The 20,224-nt window shown below is 38.5% G+C and overlaps 1 protein-coding gene across 1 annotated transcript in view; it reads right to left on the reverse strand.

The window, feature by feature from the left end:
- Positions 1-20,224, reverse strand: part of PREX2 (phosphatidylinositol-3,4,5-trisphosphate dependent Rac exchange factor 2) — a 269,082-nt gene that overhangs the window by 141,159 nt on the left and 107,699 nt on the right. The window contains exons 10-15 of the mRNA XM_066378926.1: positions 18,553-18,702; positions 14,881-15,025; positions 9,945-10,045; positions 4,712-4,815; positions 3,949-3,998; positions 839-914 (exon numbers count right to left, since the gene is read on the reverse strand). Coding sequence (XP_066235023.1) covers positions 839-914; positions 3,949-3,998; positions 4,712-4,815; positions 9,945-10,045; positions 14,881-15,025; positions 18,553-18,702 — 626 coding nt within the window. The remainder of the gene's footprint in view (positions 1-838; positions 915-3,948; positions 3,999-4,711; positions 4,816-9,944; positions 10,046-14,880; positions 15,026-18,552; positions 18,703-20,224) is intronic.

Genomic DNA, 20,224 nt, shown 5'->3' on the forward strand with positions numbered 1-20,224 from the left:
TATCAAATGTTATTATCCACTTGTATCAGGAAGTAGGCCACTTTGTTTAATAACAAAAAAGTAAAACTGCTTATGAAATTGACTCAAGAACCCAAACAAACCGACAATATTTCAAATATTCAATATCCCCTTCTCCAAAATAGTATGTTTTGTCAAAGTGGATATCACTTTTCTTAGTCTTTTCTTCAATTAATAGAAAATATTTGATCATTTAGTAGTTGACCTAATATGATAAAACATTTAAATAAATTTATATTTGAGTATCTATTATGAGGGGCAAGATTGCTTGATTGGCAAATACCATTTCCCAGCTTCCACATTTTAGGAAATAGAATAAAAATTACAACAAATTTTGTACTTTTTTATTTAAAATATATGAAGATGTTTATTAAAGCTCATAGTATCAAAGCACAATTATTTTCTAACAGAGAAAAAGGCATAGGACAATTAGAATAACTTGGTAAGACTAAGAAACAGGTATTTTAAAACTAAAATTAGTGGACAAAACATGAAAAAATATTAGTATATGTCCACTGCTTTTTTCAACGATATTCAAATTATACTCCATTCTTTGATCTAAGTATCTCATCTGATAATTTAAAAAATGAAACATCTTCTTGAAAGACAACATAGCACAAAAATTAAGCTTGAAGACTCTGAAGTCAAATAGATTGTCCAGTTTCAAATCCTAACTCTCCTTCAAATTAGCTGTATGAAGGGTCAAGTTATTTTATTGTGCCTCATCTGTGGGTGGGGATTTTTTAAAATTACCTAAATCACATGCTCAAATTTACATCAACAGTGAATGTAACTCAGCAACTTCTATCTGTCTATTTACCTGTGCAATTAACCAGTCTATCAATTTGTTGGCCATGACTACAGATTTGTAGGTCCTTAAGTGGTAATCTTTATCCCTACAAAGAAAAAAAGACACCAAAAATCATTAAGAAAAGAGATAACTGAGCACAGGGAAACATTTCATTTAGTATGTAAACAGGAACATTTACTGAACATAATCTAAACTGACTGTCCACGTTGTGTATAAATAAGAGAGATTAACAAGGTCTGTACAACACCTGAAAACTCCTTCATTAGCTTACACCAATAGAAGAAATCCACAATAATACCAACACAGAACATTTCTTCTTTCACATTTTCTTATAACCATACTGATTACTGCTGCTATATTGCCACTAATAGCTTAGCTACAAATATAATATCTCATTAATAAAAGAATAATAAAATAGAATTTTTTCCCTTTAAATCAAGATGAGGTCTAAAAAACATCTCAAAATGTGAAGAAGAAAGCAATCCGTTTATTTCCCACTCCTGACTTCTCCAGAAAGGCTGGACTTGCTCTGAAGGAGGGTTGGTTTGGCTCAGCTGCAGGGGAAGACCGTAACCCTGTTCTATGGGAAACACACTGAGAACTGTGTCATGCATTTTTTTTTTTTTTTTTTTTTTTTTTTAGAGAGAGGAGAGAGAGAGACAGAGAGAGAGAAGGGGGGAGGAGCTGGAAGCATCAACTCCCATATGTGCCTTGACCAGGCAAGCCCAGGGTTTCGAACCAGCGACCTCAGTATTTCCAGGTCGACACTTTATCCACTGCGCCACCACAGGTCAGGCCCATGTCATGCATTTTGTTGTAGTGACACTACCTCCCCAGGGAACCAAAGTAATCAACTGTCTCCACATCAGACTCCTTTCAGTAGACTTCCCAGGTCTGAGAAACTAGTCAAAGGTTAGTTAGATACCAATAAGGTGCTCATCATCAGAATGAGGCCCCAAAGGCAATCTGTAATTCACTGAGTTTGCACACCTGGATCAAAAGGGATTGAGAAAGCGACAGTCTTTTCAAAATGTCAAGAAATCCAAACTGTAAACAACTTGAAGTGATGAATAATTACTAGCTCTATTCAGAGGTCTCTAGCCTCTGTCAGGGATTTATATTAATATTTACATCACTTTATCCACATTCATAAAGAGCTCCCTGAAATAAGGTTGAAATTTCTGAGATGTCAATAATAAATGCACTAGGTTAGCCAGTAATTGACAGCAGATTTTAAAAATCTTTTTAGATCTATCTCCTTGTTGACACCTCATCACCCATTTCTTCTTGGTTCTCATAAGTATTATTAGGAGGGGAGAGGTAAATCTATTACAGACCACATGTGGGTCTGTGGGTACGTCAGCCAAGTAATTTTTCTTTTCATAAGCTGAGTTCTTACATATTAAAAGCATGACTATCATACATTCCATCTATTTTATGTGGCTTTTTTCCCATGAATTTTCCCTTGATGCCTCACACACAATTGTCATTTCTAGCCAAAGAACAATTCCTCCTTATCAGCTCTTACCAAATGTAACTTTCTCGATAAGAAATCCCATATAGATTTAAGTTCTTTTGAATTTCTTTGTTAAAACATTGTCTGTTCATGACTCAGCAGTGTCTCACTTTCTCTCTGCATAAATGTCTTATAATGTCAATTGGGATTACTTTTTACATCTCTATTAATTTTTTTCATTTTATTAATAAAAACCAGGAAAAATCATAGGCTTTACAATCATATGTAAACTAAGTTGGAATTCCCCTCGGAAAAAGGCATATCACAGGGTTGTTGTGTTCCAAAAAGAAAAAAGACGGGGAAAAAATGCCATATAGCTAAAAAGTATTTTCAAAACACCTTTTCTCACATACAAACTCTACGTCTACACTAGTGACATGAAAAATTTAACAATTATTGTTTGCTATTAGTTTAGCAGAAAAAAATAAGTACGCGCTTGCTATTGATGTTAAGCAAACATCTTTTAGTATGAAATTATGCAACATATTTGCAGGGTCTGTGCCAGAGAATCAACAAATATTAGTTCTTTTTCCTCTTCTTACTTTGTGAAGCCTGCCTGAGAAAGTGGACAGGGCACTTTCAGGAGTAATGGCTGAGCCCCTGTTTTCTCCTCCACACCCTGCAGTCTATTCTCTGAAATGTTAGTGAGCAATCCAATACACTTCGCATTGTCTGAAATGCTTTTATTTTTAATTGAGCACTGCGTTTCCTTGGAACTGGAAATCAGAATGAAAACTAGAAACACTGCACAGTAAACATTTGGATTCTATAGCCACAACTGAAAAGCCTCTTTATTCATTTTAGATATAGTACATCCATATTTTTTTGTGGAAAATTGTTTTAAGTCAGTAAAGTCTGAATGACATCTGGGCATTTGAAATCAATTTAAGATTACATTATGTGCTGTCAGTTTGTACCTCAGTATATATTACAAAGTACAATGCTACTGCTGGATGGGTTCCTCTATTTTTAATTATAATACAAACCTCAAAGTTTTTGGATTTCTTTTGAAAGAGTTAAATTAAAAATTAATCCCAATTCCTCTTAAAAAATAAAAGGCATATCTCTTCAAAAGGAAAAACATAGTAGAGAATAAAATTATTAAATTATACTTATTAACACAAAAGTGATTCTAAATTTTCAAATATAAAATTTTTTTTAATAAAAGATCATTAGAAGGAAATACTGCCAAATAAAATACACATCCAAGATTGAATTACACAATTACATTTAAAAATTAATATGTACATAATCATAATGGTAAATATTTACGGTAAACAATATCTTCAAGTCTTCTCCCAGTCAACTATTATTTATTAAATTTTAAGTAAATATAGATTTCATTAGCAAGTCTATAATTTACCATGAGTTAATGCAAATAATTTTAGAACTCAATAAAAAGACAGGAAGAATCTACATACTTAGAGTCTCAGAAAAATTAGAAATATTTTAAGATAAACTTATTACTTAAAATAATCTTTAAAAGTAAAATTTCCACTTTTAGAAAAAAATAAACTAATGAATTTCAGCTGGATAATATTTAACTAATATCCAGTATAAATATTTCCATATAAGTTGTCCAGAATTTAGAAACCAGACTCACCTTATCACTGGAGTAAATAAACTATGAAGACGGCAATATAATCTTACACCCTATTGTAAAATAAAGATATGTCAAAAGCAAGTAAGATCACTCAAAGGACATACCAATGACATTTTGTAATAAATGTATTTATTCACTGTTGACTTTCTGGAATCATTACACAATCTCAATCTATATAAAACTTACTTGAATGTTACATTATAATATAAATGTTATAAATCATAAAAACACTGTGACTTAAGTCATTAAGAACAGCACTAAATTGTCATATGAATTTGTCATATACATATACAAAGGGCGTTTAAAATTATTTTTCTTAAAAATATCAAGATATAAACAGAAAATAAATCTACTTATGCAGCAATATATCATACTATCGGTTCATTGTATGTCAATATAAATTTTGTCAAGTATACAAAGAAAAATAATATTACATTAATTTTATATATTTGTATTGTTTTTATTTATTCACATATCATGACCACTTATTGCTGAATGTGAAATAGCTTTCAATGGATGTAACCTTCTAAATAATGCAACTGCATTACTTCCATGTAGAACTAGGTAAGAGAATGAAAAAAATAATTTATTAGAAGTTTTAAAATAGCAAAAATAAATTGAGCAGTTTGCTTATACATATCATTTAAAAATTTTCTCTACCAGAAGAATATTTTAAGTCTCTTAATATTTAATCTTAGCATTTAATCTTGTTAAAGTATGACATGAATCCTGCTATTGATAAAAGATTATAGAAGATGTTTACCTTTGAAATCACATCCTGCATTTCATTTCTTGGATAAAATGTTCCATCATCATAGCGAAATCTATATAGCATCTGCTCTGGTTTGAATTGATGTTTATCAGTAACTAAGAAAAATAAACCAATATATTAAAATACTGACAATCTAAAAAGTGGCAGCTAAAAAAAAGAAAAGTATTTTTATGAAATACATATTCCCAGATACTAAAACTTCAGTTTTACCAAGAGCTTCTATTATCCTAACACAGTAATGCAAATCCAGTAGACAGTAAGATTCATAATAAGATTTGGTTACATAACATATTTACTATTTCCATAGAGTGACTTATACTTAAATTGAGGTTAGCAACATTTAGCTAGCATATTACATGTACTAGGGTGCAGTGTATTTGTATTTATAGGAATATACGAGTTTGTGGTTTTTATTTCTTTTTTAAATGTATTTATTGATTTTAGAGAGAGGAAGGGAGAAAGAGAGAGACAGAAACATCAGTCTGTTCCGGTGTGTGCCCTGACCAGGGATCAAACAGGCGACCTCTGTGCATCAGGAGGATGCTCTCTCCGGCCAGGGAGTGTATTTTTCTATTTCTTTAGAATGCCACAAAATCAAGCAAGAAGTGCCCTTCAAAGAGCAGATATTCCAATTAGTGAGTTAGGGTTTGAGTTTCAGCCCTGGAAGTGAATTTTAATATTTATCTGTTTTATCCCACAGTGATCAAGCCAAGACCACACATACACCAATCTTGACCATTTATACTGTTTAGTTCTCCAGGGCAGATTACATAATTTCAATACATAACTGATTCCAAAATTATAAGTTTTCTTACACTGAGAAATGTTTTCTTTCATGTCACTTATTTTGTTTTTTTTTAGTGCAAAATGAGAGCCATCCTTCACTTGCATTCTCAGGATAAGATTTTCATATTCATAAAGACTATTAAACTTCCTCCAAAATTTTCTTTTCTCCAGAAGTCATTTTACAGAAAGTCAATTTTTTAAAAAAAAAACAACTGACTCTTTAGAAAGGAAAAAGCTCAAAGAGTTTATATGTAAATGTTTTCTTTACAGGGAATGCAACTTTCGCAGAAGAGACAATTTAGCGTGGTGGGCTCTATTTTCACATTAGATAGAAGACTCTGACCTTTACATTTCGCTAACAATGTTGACGGGGGAGAAAAGCTGTCAGAATTAAATTTTATGAACTACATTTGGTGAATCTAGGAAAAAAAACCCCAAAAGACTTGTAAAACACACACACAGGCACACGAAGTTTCAGCTATTTTACCCCTACCTATCCAAACCTGTGGATGGCTTGTAGCCATAAAACAGAAACAGGATTGCTACACCCCAAAAAAGATAGATAACATAGACTTTTGACATCATTTTTCCAGATGATGCTCCAAAGTTTTTTAAAAGTGCTAAAAAAATAAATAAAAACAAGAGAAATATTTTTAAACCCTAGACATCTTTCAACATTATTTATTTCTCCTATATAATCTACCTATTCCCATTTTTATCCCTTAAGATTCACTTAAATAGCCTGACCAGGCGGTGGCGCAGTGGATAGAGCATCAGACTGGGATGCAGAGGACCCAAGTTCAAGACCCCGAGGTCGCCAGCTTGAGCACAGGCTCATCTGGTTTGAGCAAAGCTTACCAGCTTGGACCCAACGTCGCTGGCTTGAGCAAGGGGTTACTCTGTCTGTTGAAGGCCCACGGTCAAGGCACATATGAGAAAGCAATCAATGAACAACTAAGGTGTTGCAACAAAAAACTGATGATTGATGCTTCTCATCTCTCTCCATTCCAGTCTGTCTGTCCCTATCTATCCCTCTCTCTGCCTCTCTTTCTCTCTGTAAAAAAACCCCAAACAAAAAAAGATTCACTTAAATAAATTAATGTCTTGATATTCCAAAATTCAAGGAAATGCTGGGCCCAGATGCCTCTTGCCACAACAAAACAAGAGGTGGTTTAACCTATTCAAATGGAATGCTAAGCCACCAGGCAAACTCCTGTGACTCTGAGAATGAACCTTAACCTACAACTCTTAGCTGTTGCCTTGGAAAAACAGGGAATAACTCTACATTCAAATCCACTCCCTCAACCTCTTGATCATTGCAAAAGGGTTTACTAACTGATGAGAGTTCAGGCCATCCTGTGAGAAAGGTTGCTTATTCCCATCTTGTGAACAACTATAAGATATTACCAAAGTGCACTGGTAAATGCCAAACAACTGGCTCTCTGATAGGTAGACCTATGATTTGCTGCATTCGCCAAATTTCCATGGTGTAAATACTCCCTGTAACACCAGGGGCTGCTGCCGCTATCACGGTCATTCACATGCAGGTTAACATTTGATCTTGACATATGATAATGAAACAACAGAGCCAAGAACTGGTGGGTCATTTTCCTTTATTCTAGACTCATACAGGCCAATGTGTGAAAACAAACATACGGGCACCAAAACCCATTCTTTCCAGTTTTTTCCTAGAATCAAAGGTTCCCACCTCTGTTTGCCTCCATTTTGGCTGCCTCCTCTCCTCCCACCACATAGCCTCTCTCCCCTGGAACAACATGGTCTCCTTCTCTCTCTATAACAATGTGGTCTTTCTCCCAAAATGGCCTCCTAGCTCCTCCTTTTAAAACTTTTCAGCAGGAAAACCCCCTCCTCCAGCACACATTAGCATAACCAAGTCCCTTCCCAAGCAGAAAGGCAATTAGCTGTATCACATGAGAGCATCATCATGTGAGCAGCAGCTATTTTTAAAATAAGAGTGAGCAAAACCAGAAAATACAGATTATACAAACTCATTTGCCCAACACTCCCACAATGGCCAACTTCAAGCTACTAAAACAAAGTCACTGAACACAGTGTTAGATGTGCAGTGACACACAGAAATAATAGATATAAGTAACACCAAAAGCATAATTAACAATAAAATACAATAAAATAATTAAGAAGCCATGAGTTTTAAGAAGATATCTTTGTTTATAATTTATATACTTACATGTTTCTATAACATAAAGTTTAATAATAGATGTATTTAAAAACCACCTTGCAAACTTTAAAAAATTAATTACCAGCTCTCTTGAGCCTGTACAAGCCAACTGCAGCAATCAGTGGTATAACAAACGAAGTAAAAATTTATAATGTAAATAGTAGCTCTCGACAAGAAGAATATTATCAGTATATCACAGAAATAGCATATGCACTTCGATCCATGACTTCATGATATAACAAGGTTTTATTCTTGAAGTTCTCAGCAGTATTTTCAATGTCAGTAACAGTAACAACAGTCCACTTTCTACTGTTTTTTGCTTTGCTTTCCTTAAAACAGATGGTTCACTCAACTTTATTTTAGGAATTCTATTTTTGCTGAAATGCAGCTGGAACCACATACCAATGAAACTAGCACGTGGGACTCATATTTCTGCAATCTAATAAAATTATTAATGTGAAATTACATAATATGTTTTCTTACCCCTAGTTTGGGAGAATCAATTAATTTCAAACACAAAAAGAAGACTATTTCCAGTGACAAAAATTGTGTATGCCAAATCTGATATTACATCTGAACAAATCCTGAAAACAGTAATAGCACAGGCCACTAAAATCAAAACTGTGGTGAACAGAACAATATTAATAGAATACTCAAAGATATATTTCTTAGAAAAAGAGTTAATCAGCTTATAAATATCACTGTTCAAAAAAGATTTAAATTCTCATTAAACAATCAAATGGTTCTTGCATTTGCAAATTTCAAAATAAATTTTAATCCAGAATTTACCTATTACTATTTCCTTTTCAAAATTGTATTGTTGGAGAAGAGTGGTGTCATAGAGATAAGTTGATTAGGACTGAAATTCTCCCATTCTGATATACCTTCCAAACAAAAAATCTTATGTTCTTTTTAGAGGGTGAGAAAGGAATTGCAGATGATTCCTCTCTGGATAGATGGTGTTACGTGGCATTGGCAGTGCCCAGTGTGGAAAAATATGGGAAAGATCTAGCTGGTTTTCAACCCACTCTAAATTAGAAAGAAAATGAACATCAAAATACCATAGCTAAATGTCCATATTTATTCATAATCCCCTGTCTTTTTCTGCTCTCCCACATTTTGTATTAGACATTCTTCAAGTTTTTATTCTTAGTCTCATTATCACTGTTTTCTTCTTTTTATTTGTTGTTTCTTATTGATGTTCTCAAAAATCTAATAACTCTGTTGAAATGATTCTCAAATCTGTCTCTCACTCTCTCTACCCTGAGCTTTATATATATATATGTTTTCACCCTTGGCCGGGCACTTCCGCCTGATGTCTCATATCCAATCCACAGCAAAGCTTTATTTCCTCTCCAACATGTTCCTTCTCCTGAATTAGCTCTCTCTGTCATCCTGTCATCCAAATAGAAAGCTCAGAATAATCTGATTTTACTCTTTATATCTCATCTCCCTCATCCAGTTACCAAGTACACTTTTCTAGTTTCACCAGAACCTCTGCCATGGGCCACCCGCATCATGTCCACTGACAGCACCCTTTCACTTCTGGAAATGCAATGCACCCCCCCCTCAGTGCACGGAGCTCTGTGGTCTCTAACCCATCTACTTCAGGCTTCACATCGCTGCATCTATTAGTTCTAAAACCAAGTCTAATCACTCCTTTGCTTAAAAGTATCCATCAGTTTATTACCTCCAGAGTCAGCCACAGATACTATGGGCAGGGAGTGAAGATCCTCTGCATCAGGTGTTTGCTCACCTTTCTCACCTGCCCCCTGCACCAGTATATTCACTGTGGAACTATCCTGTCTTGCCACATGAGACAGTGCCGGTTCCTGAAGACGCCACAATGAATGTCCCCACTCCCGTGCCTGAGCACCATAGAACATTTCTCAGGGTGAAATGTCCCAGTCAGAGTCCTAGTTATTCTGTAGTACTCAACATGAATCCCACCTTCTAAATATTCTAGCTAGAACTCACCACCCCTTCCTCAATCTCACAACATATACCTGTATTTCTGATTCTTGCCTGTACTATAGTTGTTCATTTTAAAGTTAGCAAATATATGACCATAAGCCTTCATTCCCTGAAACATGGTTCTACATGTATTAGCCAGTCAAAAATACTGAAAAACCTAAGCATCTTATAATGTGGAGAATTATTATAAACTAAACCAAACAATAGACCTAAGATACATGCAATCTATAGGTAAACAGAATAAGCAATCAATAAAATAATTACCATGGTGTATAATTCCATTTTCTAATAATGCTTGTCCCAAGTGAACACCTTCTTCAGGCCTGTGAATCTCCCCAATTTCCAACAGCCATGATACAAATTCACTGCAATAACATCCAATGAAAAGGTTAAATAGTTCATTATTTCCCCCCAAGAAGTCTGTCTGTGCCATGTGTTCATCAAGCAGCTATGAAAGGAGTCTCAAAATATAAAGAAATATTTTCAGTGTATTTCAGCATACATTTTTCATATCCATAAAATTATTTAATTGGACACTTCTAGAAAACTCATGTCCAAATATTCTGACTTACCTAAGCCATACTTAATAATTATTTAACTTGAGACTGCTAAAAAACACAAAGGGAAAAATCTTAAAGTAGCTTCAATTATAAGGTTACTGTCCACATAAAGGCATATATGGGATAAAGAGTATATACTACAGATCCTCAAGATAGCTAAGGGACAAAACTAAATACAGTAATAATGACTTAATATAAAAGATAAACTCCTTTTTTAATTACAGACAGTAACAGTTCACTTTCAACATTACTTTATGTTGGTTTCAGGTGAACAGCTTAGTGGTTAGACAATCATAGTCATGGGGATGTACAGTACAGCATAAGGAATAGAGTCAATAAAACTTGGATAACTATGTATGGGGCCTGGTGGATACCAGTAATATCAGGGGAAACACTTTGTAAAGAGATCAACTCTTGATGTGCCTTTCCAGGCACAGAGAACTCCAGGAGGGCAAAGAAAACCAAACCGCGTGCCCTGTATGGCAGAATTCAGAAGATGCCCTCCCACCCCGCATCAAGAATCCCATCACCTCTTATTTTTATCACATACTAATGTAAGTAATGCTCTCAACAGATTTTGCATATGTAATTAAACCGCAAGTCAGCTGACTTTAACATATAAAAGTTATCCCACTGGGCCAGCCCCCATAACTTGAGCCCTTTGAGGGACTTTTCTCAGGCTGCTGGCCCAAGAGGAAATGAGAAAAATTAAAAGCATAGGACAGATTCAGTGTGTCACTGCTGCCTTTGAATGTGGAGGGGCCACATTGCAAGGAACTGCAGGAAGCTTCCAGCTGACAACCACCCCGGCTAACAGCAAGCATGAAATGGAACCTCATCCTTATAACCAGGAAGGCCTGAATTCCGCCAACAACCCGAATGTGCTTGGAAGTGGATTCTTCCTGGGTCTCCAGGTAAAAGCCTCAGCCCAGCCCACACCCTGACTTTGGCCTTAGGAGACCCTAAGCAGAAAACCCTGCTTTGTCCTGCTCACCAGCATGTCTGACATACAGAACTATGAGCTAATAAATGGGTGTTGTTTCAAGCCACAACGTAGGTGGGTAATTTGTTTTGCAGCAATAAAATATTGATACACACCGAAAGACAGAAAAGTTTTACTACATTTTTCTCAAATTTAAAGTTACTTAGTAAATTCATTGCTGTATCTAAACTGTCATCCATAAGGAACACTCCAGCAAAAAGCCATCTATCAGGACGGTCTACCACACACAGCTGCGGGGGCTGGCGAAGCCACAGAGGACTACAGCCCTCATCTCTCAACACTTCTGGAGGGGGCGGGGCCCCAGGGATTGCAGATAAGAAGGATGATGTTGTGTAACATTTAGGAAAGACAGCCACAGCTCTGTAGTAAAAATTTTAAGGCCATGTGGTATCATTACAAGAACACTAACTACAGAAACATTTTACAATTTTTATTATGCAAAAGAATTTTTTCTTATATAAAAGAAGCAAGGGGAACCATAACACCGCAGTTGAGGTCATGTGCTTTGTGACAGGACAGCCTGGCTTCAGAGCCTGTTTCTGCTTCTAATGGCTGTGTGATATTGGATTAGTAAATTCAGCTCTGTAAACCTCAGTGTTCTTCTTTCTAACACAGAAATAACATCAATGTCACAGTGCTGTCACAGCTCCTTCAACGGAGCTGGTCCTGTCAGGAACCCAGCAAGTGCAGGGCACGTTGTGAGCACTCACATGTCAGAGATTGACAAGTGCGTTTAGGTGTCTGGAATGGAGCTAAAGCATCATTTTACGTTCTGACATCATAAGATTCCTCAATGTGTCAAACTCCAGTGAGGTAAAGGGCACATTTTAAGCACTGCTACAAATTAGGAGTACTGACAAAAAAGAGGCTCTGTAATAAATTAAACCGAAAGGAACTTCACAGGGTAACTGGATCATAAATTCCTAACGGGTGGGACATGGTGGATATAAGAGGGAGTGTGCTTGCCTGACCAGGCGGTGGCGCAGTGGATAGAGCGTCAGACTGAGATGTGGAGGACCCAAGTTCGAGACCCTGAGGTCGCCAGCTTGAGCGCGGGCTCATCTGGTTTGAGCAAAGCTCACCAGCTTGGACCCAAGGTTACTGGCTCAAGCAAGGGGTTACTCAGTTGGCTGAAGGCCCGTGGTCAAGGAACATATGAGAAAGCAATCAATGAACAACTAAGGTATTGCAACACGCAATGAAAAACTAATGATTGATGCTTCTTATCTCTCTGTTCCTGTCTGTCTGTCTCTGTCTATCCCTCTCTCTGACTCTCTCTCTGTCCCTGTAAAAAAAAATTAAAACAAAAAAAAAGAGGGAGTGTGCTGCTATAGAAAAGGCCACAATTAACACAGCTGACATTTCTGCATCTCCTGTGTATCAAGCACTCTGGGGAATACTTTGCACATCTTTGTAACTAACTAGCACTACAGTCATAGGAGACAGTGTGGGTAAGGGTTAATCAAACCCCTTCTCCTTCAATAGGACCAGTGTGACCCTGGGTTAGCGGCTCTGCTTCTCTGGAAACCTGATGAAGGCAGGTGTCAGCTGCATTAGCAGGCAGCACTGCTCATGGTCATAATGACCCCAATGGATAAACCTTGTACTTATAATATCTGATGAAAAGCCCCATGGAGATCCTGGAAGTCATGCCTACAAGGTTGCTAACAGAAATAGTGTTTACCTTGTGATACGGGCTTCTAGGCCAGGGTGGGTTCACACTGGCTCTTTCCTGTGCACAAGAACCATCACCTGGCGGTCTAGAGACACTAGAAACACCAGCCTGCTGGCAGCTGTGGCCAGCTATGAGGACGACACCCCCTGAAGAAGAGACACCAGGCTGCCCTCACGACAAGCACATGGTTTCCTGACCTGCATTCTTCTGATGAGGCTGGGAGCTGGTGCGGCCCAAGGGGATTTTGTGCGTCTGCACTGCTCACTAATTAGACATTCTGGTAGTTGTTACAGGTAGGGACTACAATAATCTCCATTTTTAAGAAGGAAGGAGAAATTTAACTTTGCCAAATCTCAATTAGTCAGTAGCAGCACCAGATCTGAATGGAGACAGTGTGATTATGAAGTCTGATGTCTGGGCTTTGAGCTACTACTCCAGAGAAGTGACATTAACCTTCACTAGCTGTATGAACTCGGGCATGTTAACTTCCCTGATCTCTAGTTTCTGAATCTTTATAAAATATAAGTATGTATTTGAGGATTAGAAAAAATGTCTAAATAAAAAAATCCAGCCCAAGCCCTGGCCAGTTCGCTCAGTGGTAGAGTGTCAGCCCATCACGTCCCGGGTTCAATTCCCAGTTAGGATACACCAGAGAAGCGCCCATCTGCTTCTCCATATCTCCCCTTCTCGCTTCTGTCTCTCTCTCTCTTCCCCTCCTGCAGCCATGGCTTGATTGGAGTGAGCTGACCCCAGGCACTGAGGATGGCTCCATGGCCTAGGAAGAGCTCGGTTGCTGAGCAATGGAGCAATGCCCCAGATAGGCAGAGCACCGCCCCCTAGTGTGCTTGCCAGGTGGATCCCAGTCGGTCAGGTACATGGAGGAGTATGTCTCTACCTTTCTTCCTTTCACTAAAAAAAAAAAAAAAAAACTCCAGCCCAAAGCCTGGCCTACCTATGGGTCTCTGAGGCACCACCCTCCTCTTCGGCCCCACCTCCTTAACCCCACATGGACTCCCTGAGTGGAGCTGTCTGCAAAAAACCAAAGACACACACAGTCTATCTAAGCTCAACACCCCAGTGACTTCCCGCCTGTTGCTCTGTGCCTGGGCCCTCGCATGATCCACTTTTTCGGATTCTTCATCTGTAGCCCTTCATCCTGAGCCCAGCTTTCAAAATTCTAGATTAATTGGTAGCTTCGACTGTGTTTCTTCAGTTCTCCTGTTTTCTCTGCTATCGAGACCCTGTACTCACATCCTCGCCAGACTCTATCCCCTAGAGGCAAATCTGCCTGACTGCCCAGCCGCTGCTTTGCCCTTGGACCATAGTCTACCAGAAAGTACTGGAGTCAGAACTGAATGGATCAATGCCTTAAGTGATCCAGTCATGGTTCCCAGCTCCACATCCATTCCCTCATGCCACTACAGTCAAGGAAATGATAATAGTAAAGAAATATTCAGGCCCTGGCCGGTTGGCTCAGCGGTAGAGCATCGGCCTGGCGTGCGGGGGACCCAGGTTCGATTCCCGGCCAGGGCACATAGGAGAAGCGCCCATTTGCTTCTCCACCCCCCCCTCCTTCCTCTCTGTCTCTCTCTTCCCCTCCCGCAGCCAAGGCTCCATTGGAGCAAAGATGGCCCGGGCACTGGGGATGGCTCCTTGGCCTCTGCCCCAGGTGCTAGAGTGGCTCTGGTCTCGGCAGAGCGACGCCCCGGAGGAGCAGAGCATCGCCCCCTGGTGGGCAGAGCGTCGCCCCTGGTGGGCGTGCCGGGTGGATCCCGGTCAGGTGTATGCGGGAGTCTGTCTGACTGTCTCTCCCCGTTTCCAGCTTCAGAAAAATACAAAAAAAAAAAAAAAATTCAAAGAATGCTTAGAAGAATTTTGTTTAAAGAAAACCAAATAAAGAAAATTAACATAAGATAGTGAAAATATAAAAATAGATACATGCACCCAGACTACCAATCTTACCTTCCAAGAAAGCATTTAGGGAACGTAGTCAGTTTTCGTTTCCTGTCTTTGATCAGATTTCCCTGTTTGCACATCATTTTATAAAGTTTCTCACCCTGTTCAGAGATCATCACCCAGGTGTCTTGCTCCATTCCTAGTTTTAAACCTATTGAAAATGAAACAAAGGACAGGTAACTGATAATGTCTCTTGATTCACTCACCTTCATTAAGCACACATTTACTGCATGTCTCCATGTGCTGGGCTGTGCACACAGAGCTCTGTACTACAGGGGTTGGTTTTCAGGAAGCCCATGGGATACAAGGAGACAGTCGAGATAAGATGTCCAGGGCCATTTGACACCTCTGTGCAAGCTGTGCCTCAAAGGTACCTGGTTTGGCCAGTGAGGGGAGAGCAGCTGTATCTCACACTCTATGGACACGCTGCAGGACTTGGTCAGCCCAGCCAGACAGGGTGGCCCCAGAGGGAAAATTGTGATACAATAGAGACACATTGAGAGCAGCTCCCTTATCTGAAAATGTTCAGAAAGGCTTCACAGAAGGGTCCTGTGTGAACGCACAAGTATGAACAGGATTGGCAGAGAGAGAGAAAGGAGTCACAAGAGCTAACTGAGCTGAAGCAGCAGAGACAGGCAGCCCTGGGTTTAGGTGAGAGCACAGGAGATGCAACGGTGGGTTGGAGCAGGGACACTGCTCAGCTGCTGTTCAGGTCCTTCATTCCTTAAGTAATAGGGAGATGTTTGTTTTAATCAGAGGGCAGAAGTCAGGGTAGTGCAGGAAAGGATGTTTTGTTGCTTTGGAAACTAAGCTCAGAGGACAAGCTTAAGGGGAAAGGTTTAAAAGAGGGAACAGAGAAAGACAAGTACCATATGATTTCACTCATTTGTGGAATCTAATGGGCAAAATGAACTAACAAACAAAACAGAAACAGACTCACATAGAGAGCAGGCTGACAGCTGTTGGCAGGGGGTTGGGTGAGGGAGGTGGAAGAGCAAAAAAAGGACCAGAATAACCTCATGGACACGGACAACAGTGTGGTGATTGCCAAGGTGGGGGGCGGGGGTAGAGGAGGGTATAGGGGTGATAAATGGTAATGGACGAAGACTTAACTTTGGGGTATGAACACACAGTACACTGTACAGAGATGTACTGTAGAATTGGGCGCCTGAAATTCATATAATTGTATTAATCAGTGTTACTCCAATAAAATTCAATTATAAAAATTAAATAAATAATAACACAAAATAAAAAGAGGAAGACCATTAGGAGGGAACTGCAAAAGTTCAGGCAAGTTTGAGCCCCTACAGACAATAATAGGGACAAAGTTAAGAAATATCTATGATATAGTATTTAGGGGGACATATCAGAAGGTTAATTGCAGGTATGAAATCAAGAGAAGAAATCAGGCTGCCTTCCAGATTTTGACATGACTACTGAATGGTGTGGGGAGGCCTAATAGAAAGGGAGTTTCAGGTAAACAGGATCCCAGCACTGAGCAGGCTGACTTTGAACACTGAGGTAGCATCCAGGGGTCAATGGAATACGTAAGTATGAAGTCCAGTAAAGAGGACAAGTCCAGACATAAAGATTGAGAACTTGGCAATGCAGAAGTAGAAGTCAATCTTGCTGGAACAGATGAGCCAGGGTAGGACTCTAGTTTAGAGGAGGCCAGTGCCAAAGCAGAAATCTTGGGAACACTGACACTTAATCAATGGAACTTTCATTAAAAACTTTTGCAGAAGAAGAAATACTCAAATTATTTTCAATCTTCTAGATACAAATTTTCTTATTAACATTTTATTTTTTACAATGTAAGAACCATTAAAATTTGTCAGCAATAGTGAGTAACCCATTAAGAATTGGGTCTATTGCCTGACCAGGTGGTGGCACAGTAGATAGAGCATCGGACTGGGACTCAGAGGACCAAGGTTCAAAACCCTGAGGTCGCTGGCTTGAGTGCGAGCTCATCTGGTTTGAGCACAGCTCACCAGCTTATATTCAAGGTCACTGGCTTGAGCCCAAGGTCACTGGTGTGAGCAAGGGGTCACTTGATCTGCTGTAGTACCCCAGTCAAGGCACATATGAGAAGCAATCAATGAACAACTGAGGTGCTACAACAAAGAATTGATGCTTTTCATTTCTCTCCCTTCTTGTCTGTCTGTCACTATCTGTCCCTCTCTCTGTCACAAAAAAAAAAAAAAAAGGAATTGGTCTATTAACATACAAAGATTTATAGAATGTGCTTTCATTCTTTTATTTATTCTTTCTCCCCCTCCACTTTTTTTAGGGGTTTTTGGGTATATCTACATGCATAGCCATTCTGAAAAAAAAAAAATAAAGTTTCAATTTCATGAAAAATTCAATTTATCTTTTAAATATTGTTATATTTTAAGTAATTGCTAGATTCAACAAAACTTAGGAGTTCATAATCTTAGTCTTAAAAAATCCTTCTGGTTTTTCATTCTTCATCAACTAAAAGAGTATTTGAAAATGCTTTGGAAATTCTTACACAACTGTGTACTAGGGGTATTTCCATCTTCAGATATTTTCCCTTGAAGAAATTTTGTGTGTTCTTCAAGGGAAAATAACTGAAGATGGAAAGGGCTCTTTGTGTTCTAAGATTTTATCAACAATGAAATGTTTCATTCCTAGATCTCTGGGGAAAGGAATAAACACTCTCATGTTTCTTATCAAATTTGATAAAGAAACTAATAGTTATACGAGCATTTCTATTTCCTAGATGAATTACAGAAATAAGGTTACTTGCAGACAAAGTCCGCACAACTGAATATTGCCAGACCAAATACTTACTGCAAATCTTGTTATAAACACTAAAAACAAATTTGAGTTAGGCCGCCACATGTGAACATGCTCCTTATTGGTTACATTATATTCAATGGTATTATAACATTTTTTAAAAGTTAATATAAATCCAAAGTGCCTTATTCTATAATTAGGACACTAATATATTCAATCTAAGCATTTTCAGTGTACTATTAAATGCACAGAGCACAATTGTTGGAGGCCCTGTAACACTGTGTATTTTTGAAGCTTGTCTCTAAAAGAAAAATTCTGTGATAATGCTTTAGAAATGGCAAGAATAAAATGCAAAGAGAAATGAACAGATTTTAAAGCAGTAGACTGAATGCTCGTGTGCCCCCCTAATTCTTATGTGAAAACCTAAGCCCCAGTGATTAGTTCCCTTATAAAAGAGACTCCAGAGATCCCTCTCGCTCCTTCTGCCTGTGAGGCCACAGTATGAAGCCTTGCATGAGGAAGTGGGCTGTCACAGAACACAGAATCTGCAGCGTCATGATCTTGGACTTCCCAGCCTCCAGAACTGTGAAAAATAAATCTCTGTTGTTTATAAGCCACTTAGCCCACAGTATTCTGTTACAGCAGCCCCAATGGACTAAGACACCAGTTAAAAGACACGCCAATCACAATATAATTATTTTGTTAACTAAATAAGGTTATTCTTTTACTTTAGAAAGTAACAATATTGGAAGTATTAAAAAAAATATTTTAGCATGGGGCTTCCACCATAATCCACATAGAATATTCAAGTGAATATAAATATACCTATTTTCTTTCTCATAACTTTTGCCCACTATCTGTTTTTCTGCCAAGGCAGAATCTTCACATAGTTTAATAGTGCCCAGTTCACATACCCACCTTTTCTTCTTTCTCTTTCTTTCAGAATAGCCTCAAACCATTCATGCTTCTCTTCGGGCGTTTTTGCCATGCACACAAACCATTTATTCTTTGCTGTGTTGTGTATCTTCCAGCCGTTCACCACAATGTGGCCGCTGCTGTGGAAATCAGCTGGAAATAACAGCAAAGGGAACGAGCCAATGTTACATATCCTATTATAGCAATGCAATCGTTCAATTCACCAAAGCTCCAAAACCACTGAATTCTTCGAAATATCTTTGCCTTATATGTGTGTGGTAAAGAACAAAAGCTAAGAAGTTAACAAAATGCTTATGCACTGAATGCATTCAGTGCTCAATAATGGAACATTTCTAACATCACCACTCCTCGTGGGCTGTGTCACTCCCTCACATCTGACATAGACACACTCAGGACAGCTTTCATGCCCAACCCTCCAAAGGCCCTGGATTCTTACATGTCAATATCTAGTGCCCGTTTCCCATGAGCACAGTAACCATAGTAATCAATACAAAATTCATTTAGACAATCAGGGCAGATGGTACAAATGCTCACAACCACATCATGCGAGGGAGAAGGAAGAAAGGGAGATGCAGGAGCTCTGCCCCCATTGGAAAAGGGAAAAAGACAAAGACAGTGCTGAAGCCACAGGGGAGAGGAGGTTCCCCGGGTGAGACAAGGCAACCAAGAGCAGCGTGGAGGTGTGAGTGTGCCTTCTTCGGTCTCGCTTCCTCCCACCTCAAGCCAAATGTGGGCGTTGGGTGTTCTCTTGAGCATTTAGGTTATTGAAACAGGAGAACTGTTCACATTTTAGACAGGTAGCATTTCTATGTGTCACTAAACTATCTCCTTAGAGAGCCTTAAAAATGAGTGTCACTTACACAAACTAACACACACAACCGGTCGTGGAAAGATAGCCTGCTTAGGTCCCCGTGTGATTACAGGAGATTCTGCCGCCGTGCTGTAGTCTGCGGCACAGACGGGGATTTGAAATGTGGGGTTTCTCCCTGGTCCTGCTGACTGACAGCTCCTCACCTCCATGCCACCACTGGCAACAAGGAGCACCTCCACAGCACGACTTGGTTCCCGCGGAAAGTGCCCTGTTTCAGGCACCATCTGAATTCTGTGCATTGCATGTCTCTTTCCCTTACCTGTGGCAACCACAGTTTACTATTTTAAGTACTGGACAGTTTTTTTAGGATGCTAATAAGGTAGAGAAAGGACAAATAAGTGAGCACTTGCAAACTTATATTCCTGACAGATTATAAAGTCCTCTCCCCTCTGAGACCCAGGGATGACAACAAAGGCAGGTGGGAGGGGGAGCTGATCTGAGCCCCAGTACCATGTTTAAACTGAAAATTACAAAGATATTTCTCTATATGGGAATAAAAGTCATTTATCAACAATTAATATATTTTATATTTTCTTGTCTTTTCTCTTAGAAGCATGCTTTTGAAATTCTAATTAAAATCTTTGGGGTTTAAAAGTGATTTAATTTACTAAGCATTCATAGTTTGAGAACTTTTTTCAAATAGTAAATAATAATTTATTTTAACTTCATCTTACTTAACGTTTGTGATTAATCATGATCTCCCAAATTTACTTATAAAAGTCCATACAGAGCAAAAATTTACTATCTTTGTGAACTAAAAACTTAAAGTAAGCACTTAAAATT

This window comes from Saccopteryx leptura, chromosome 3 (genome assembly GCF_036850995.1).
Source record: "Saccopteryx leptura isolate mSacLep1 chromosome 3, mSacLep1_pri_phased_curated, whole genome shotgun sequence".
Taxonomy (NCBI): Eukaryota; Metazoa; Chordata; class Mammalia; order Chiroptera; family Emballonuridae; genus Saccopteryx; species Saccopteryx leptura.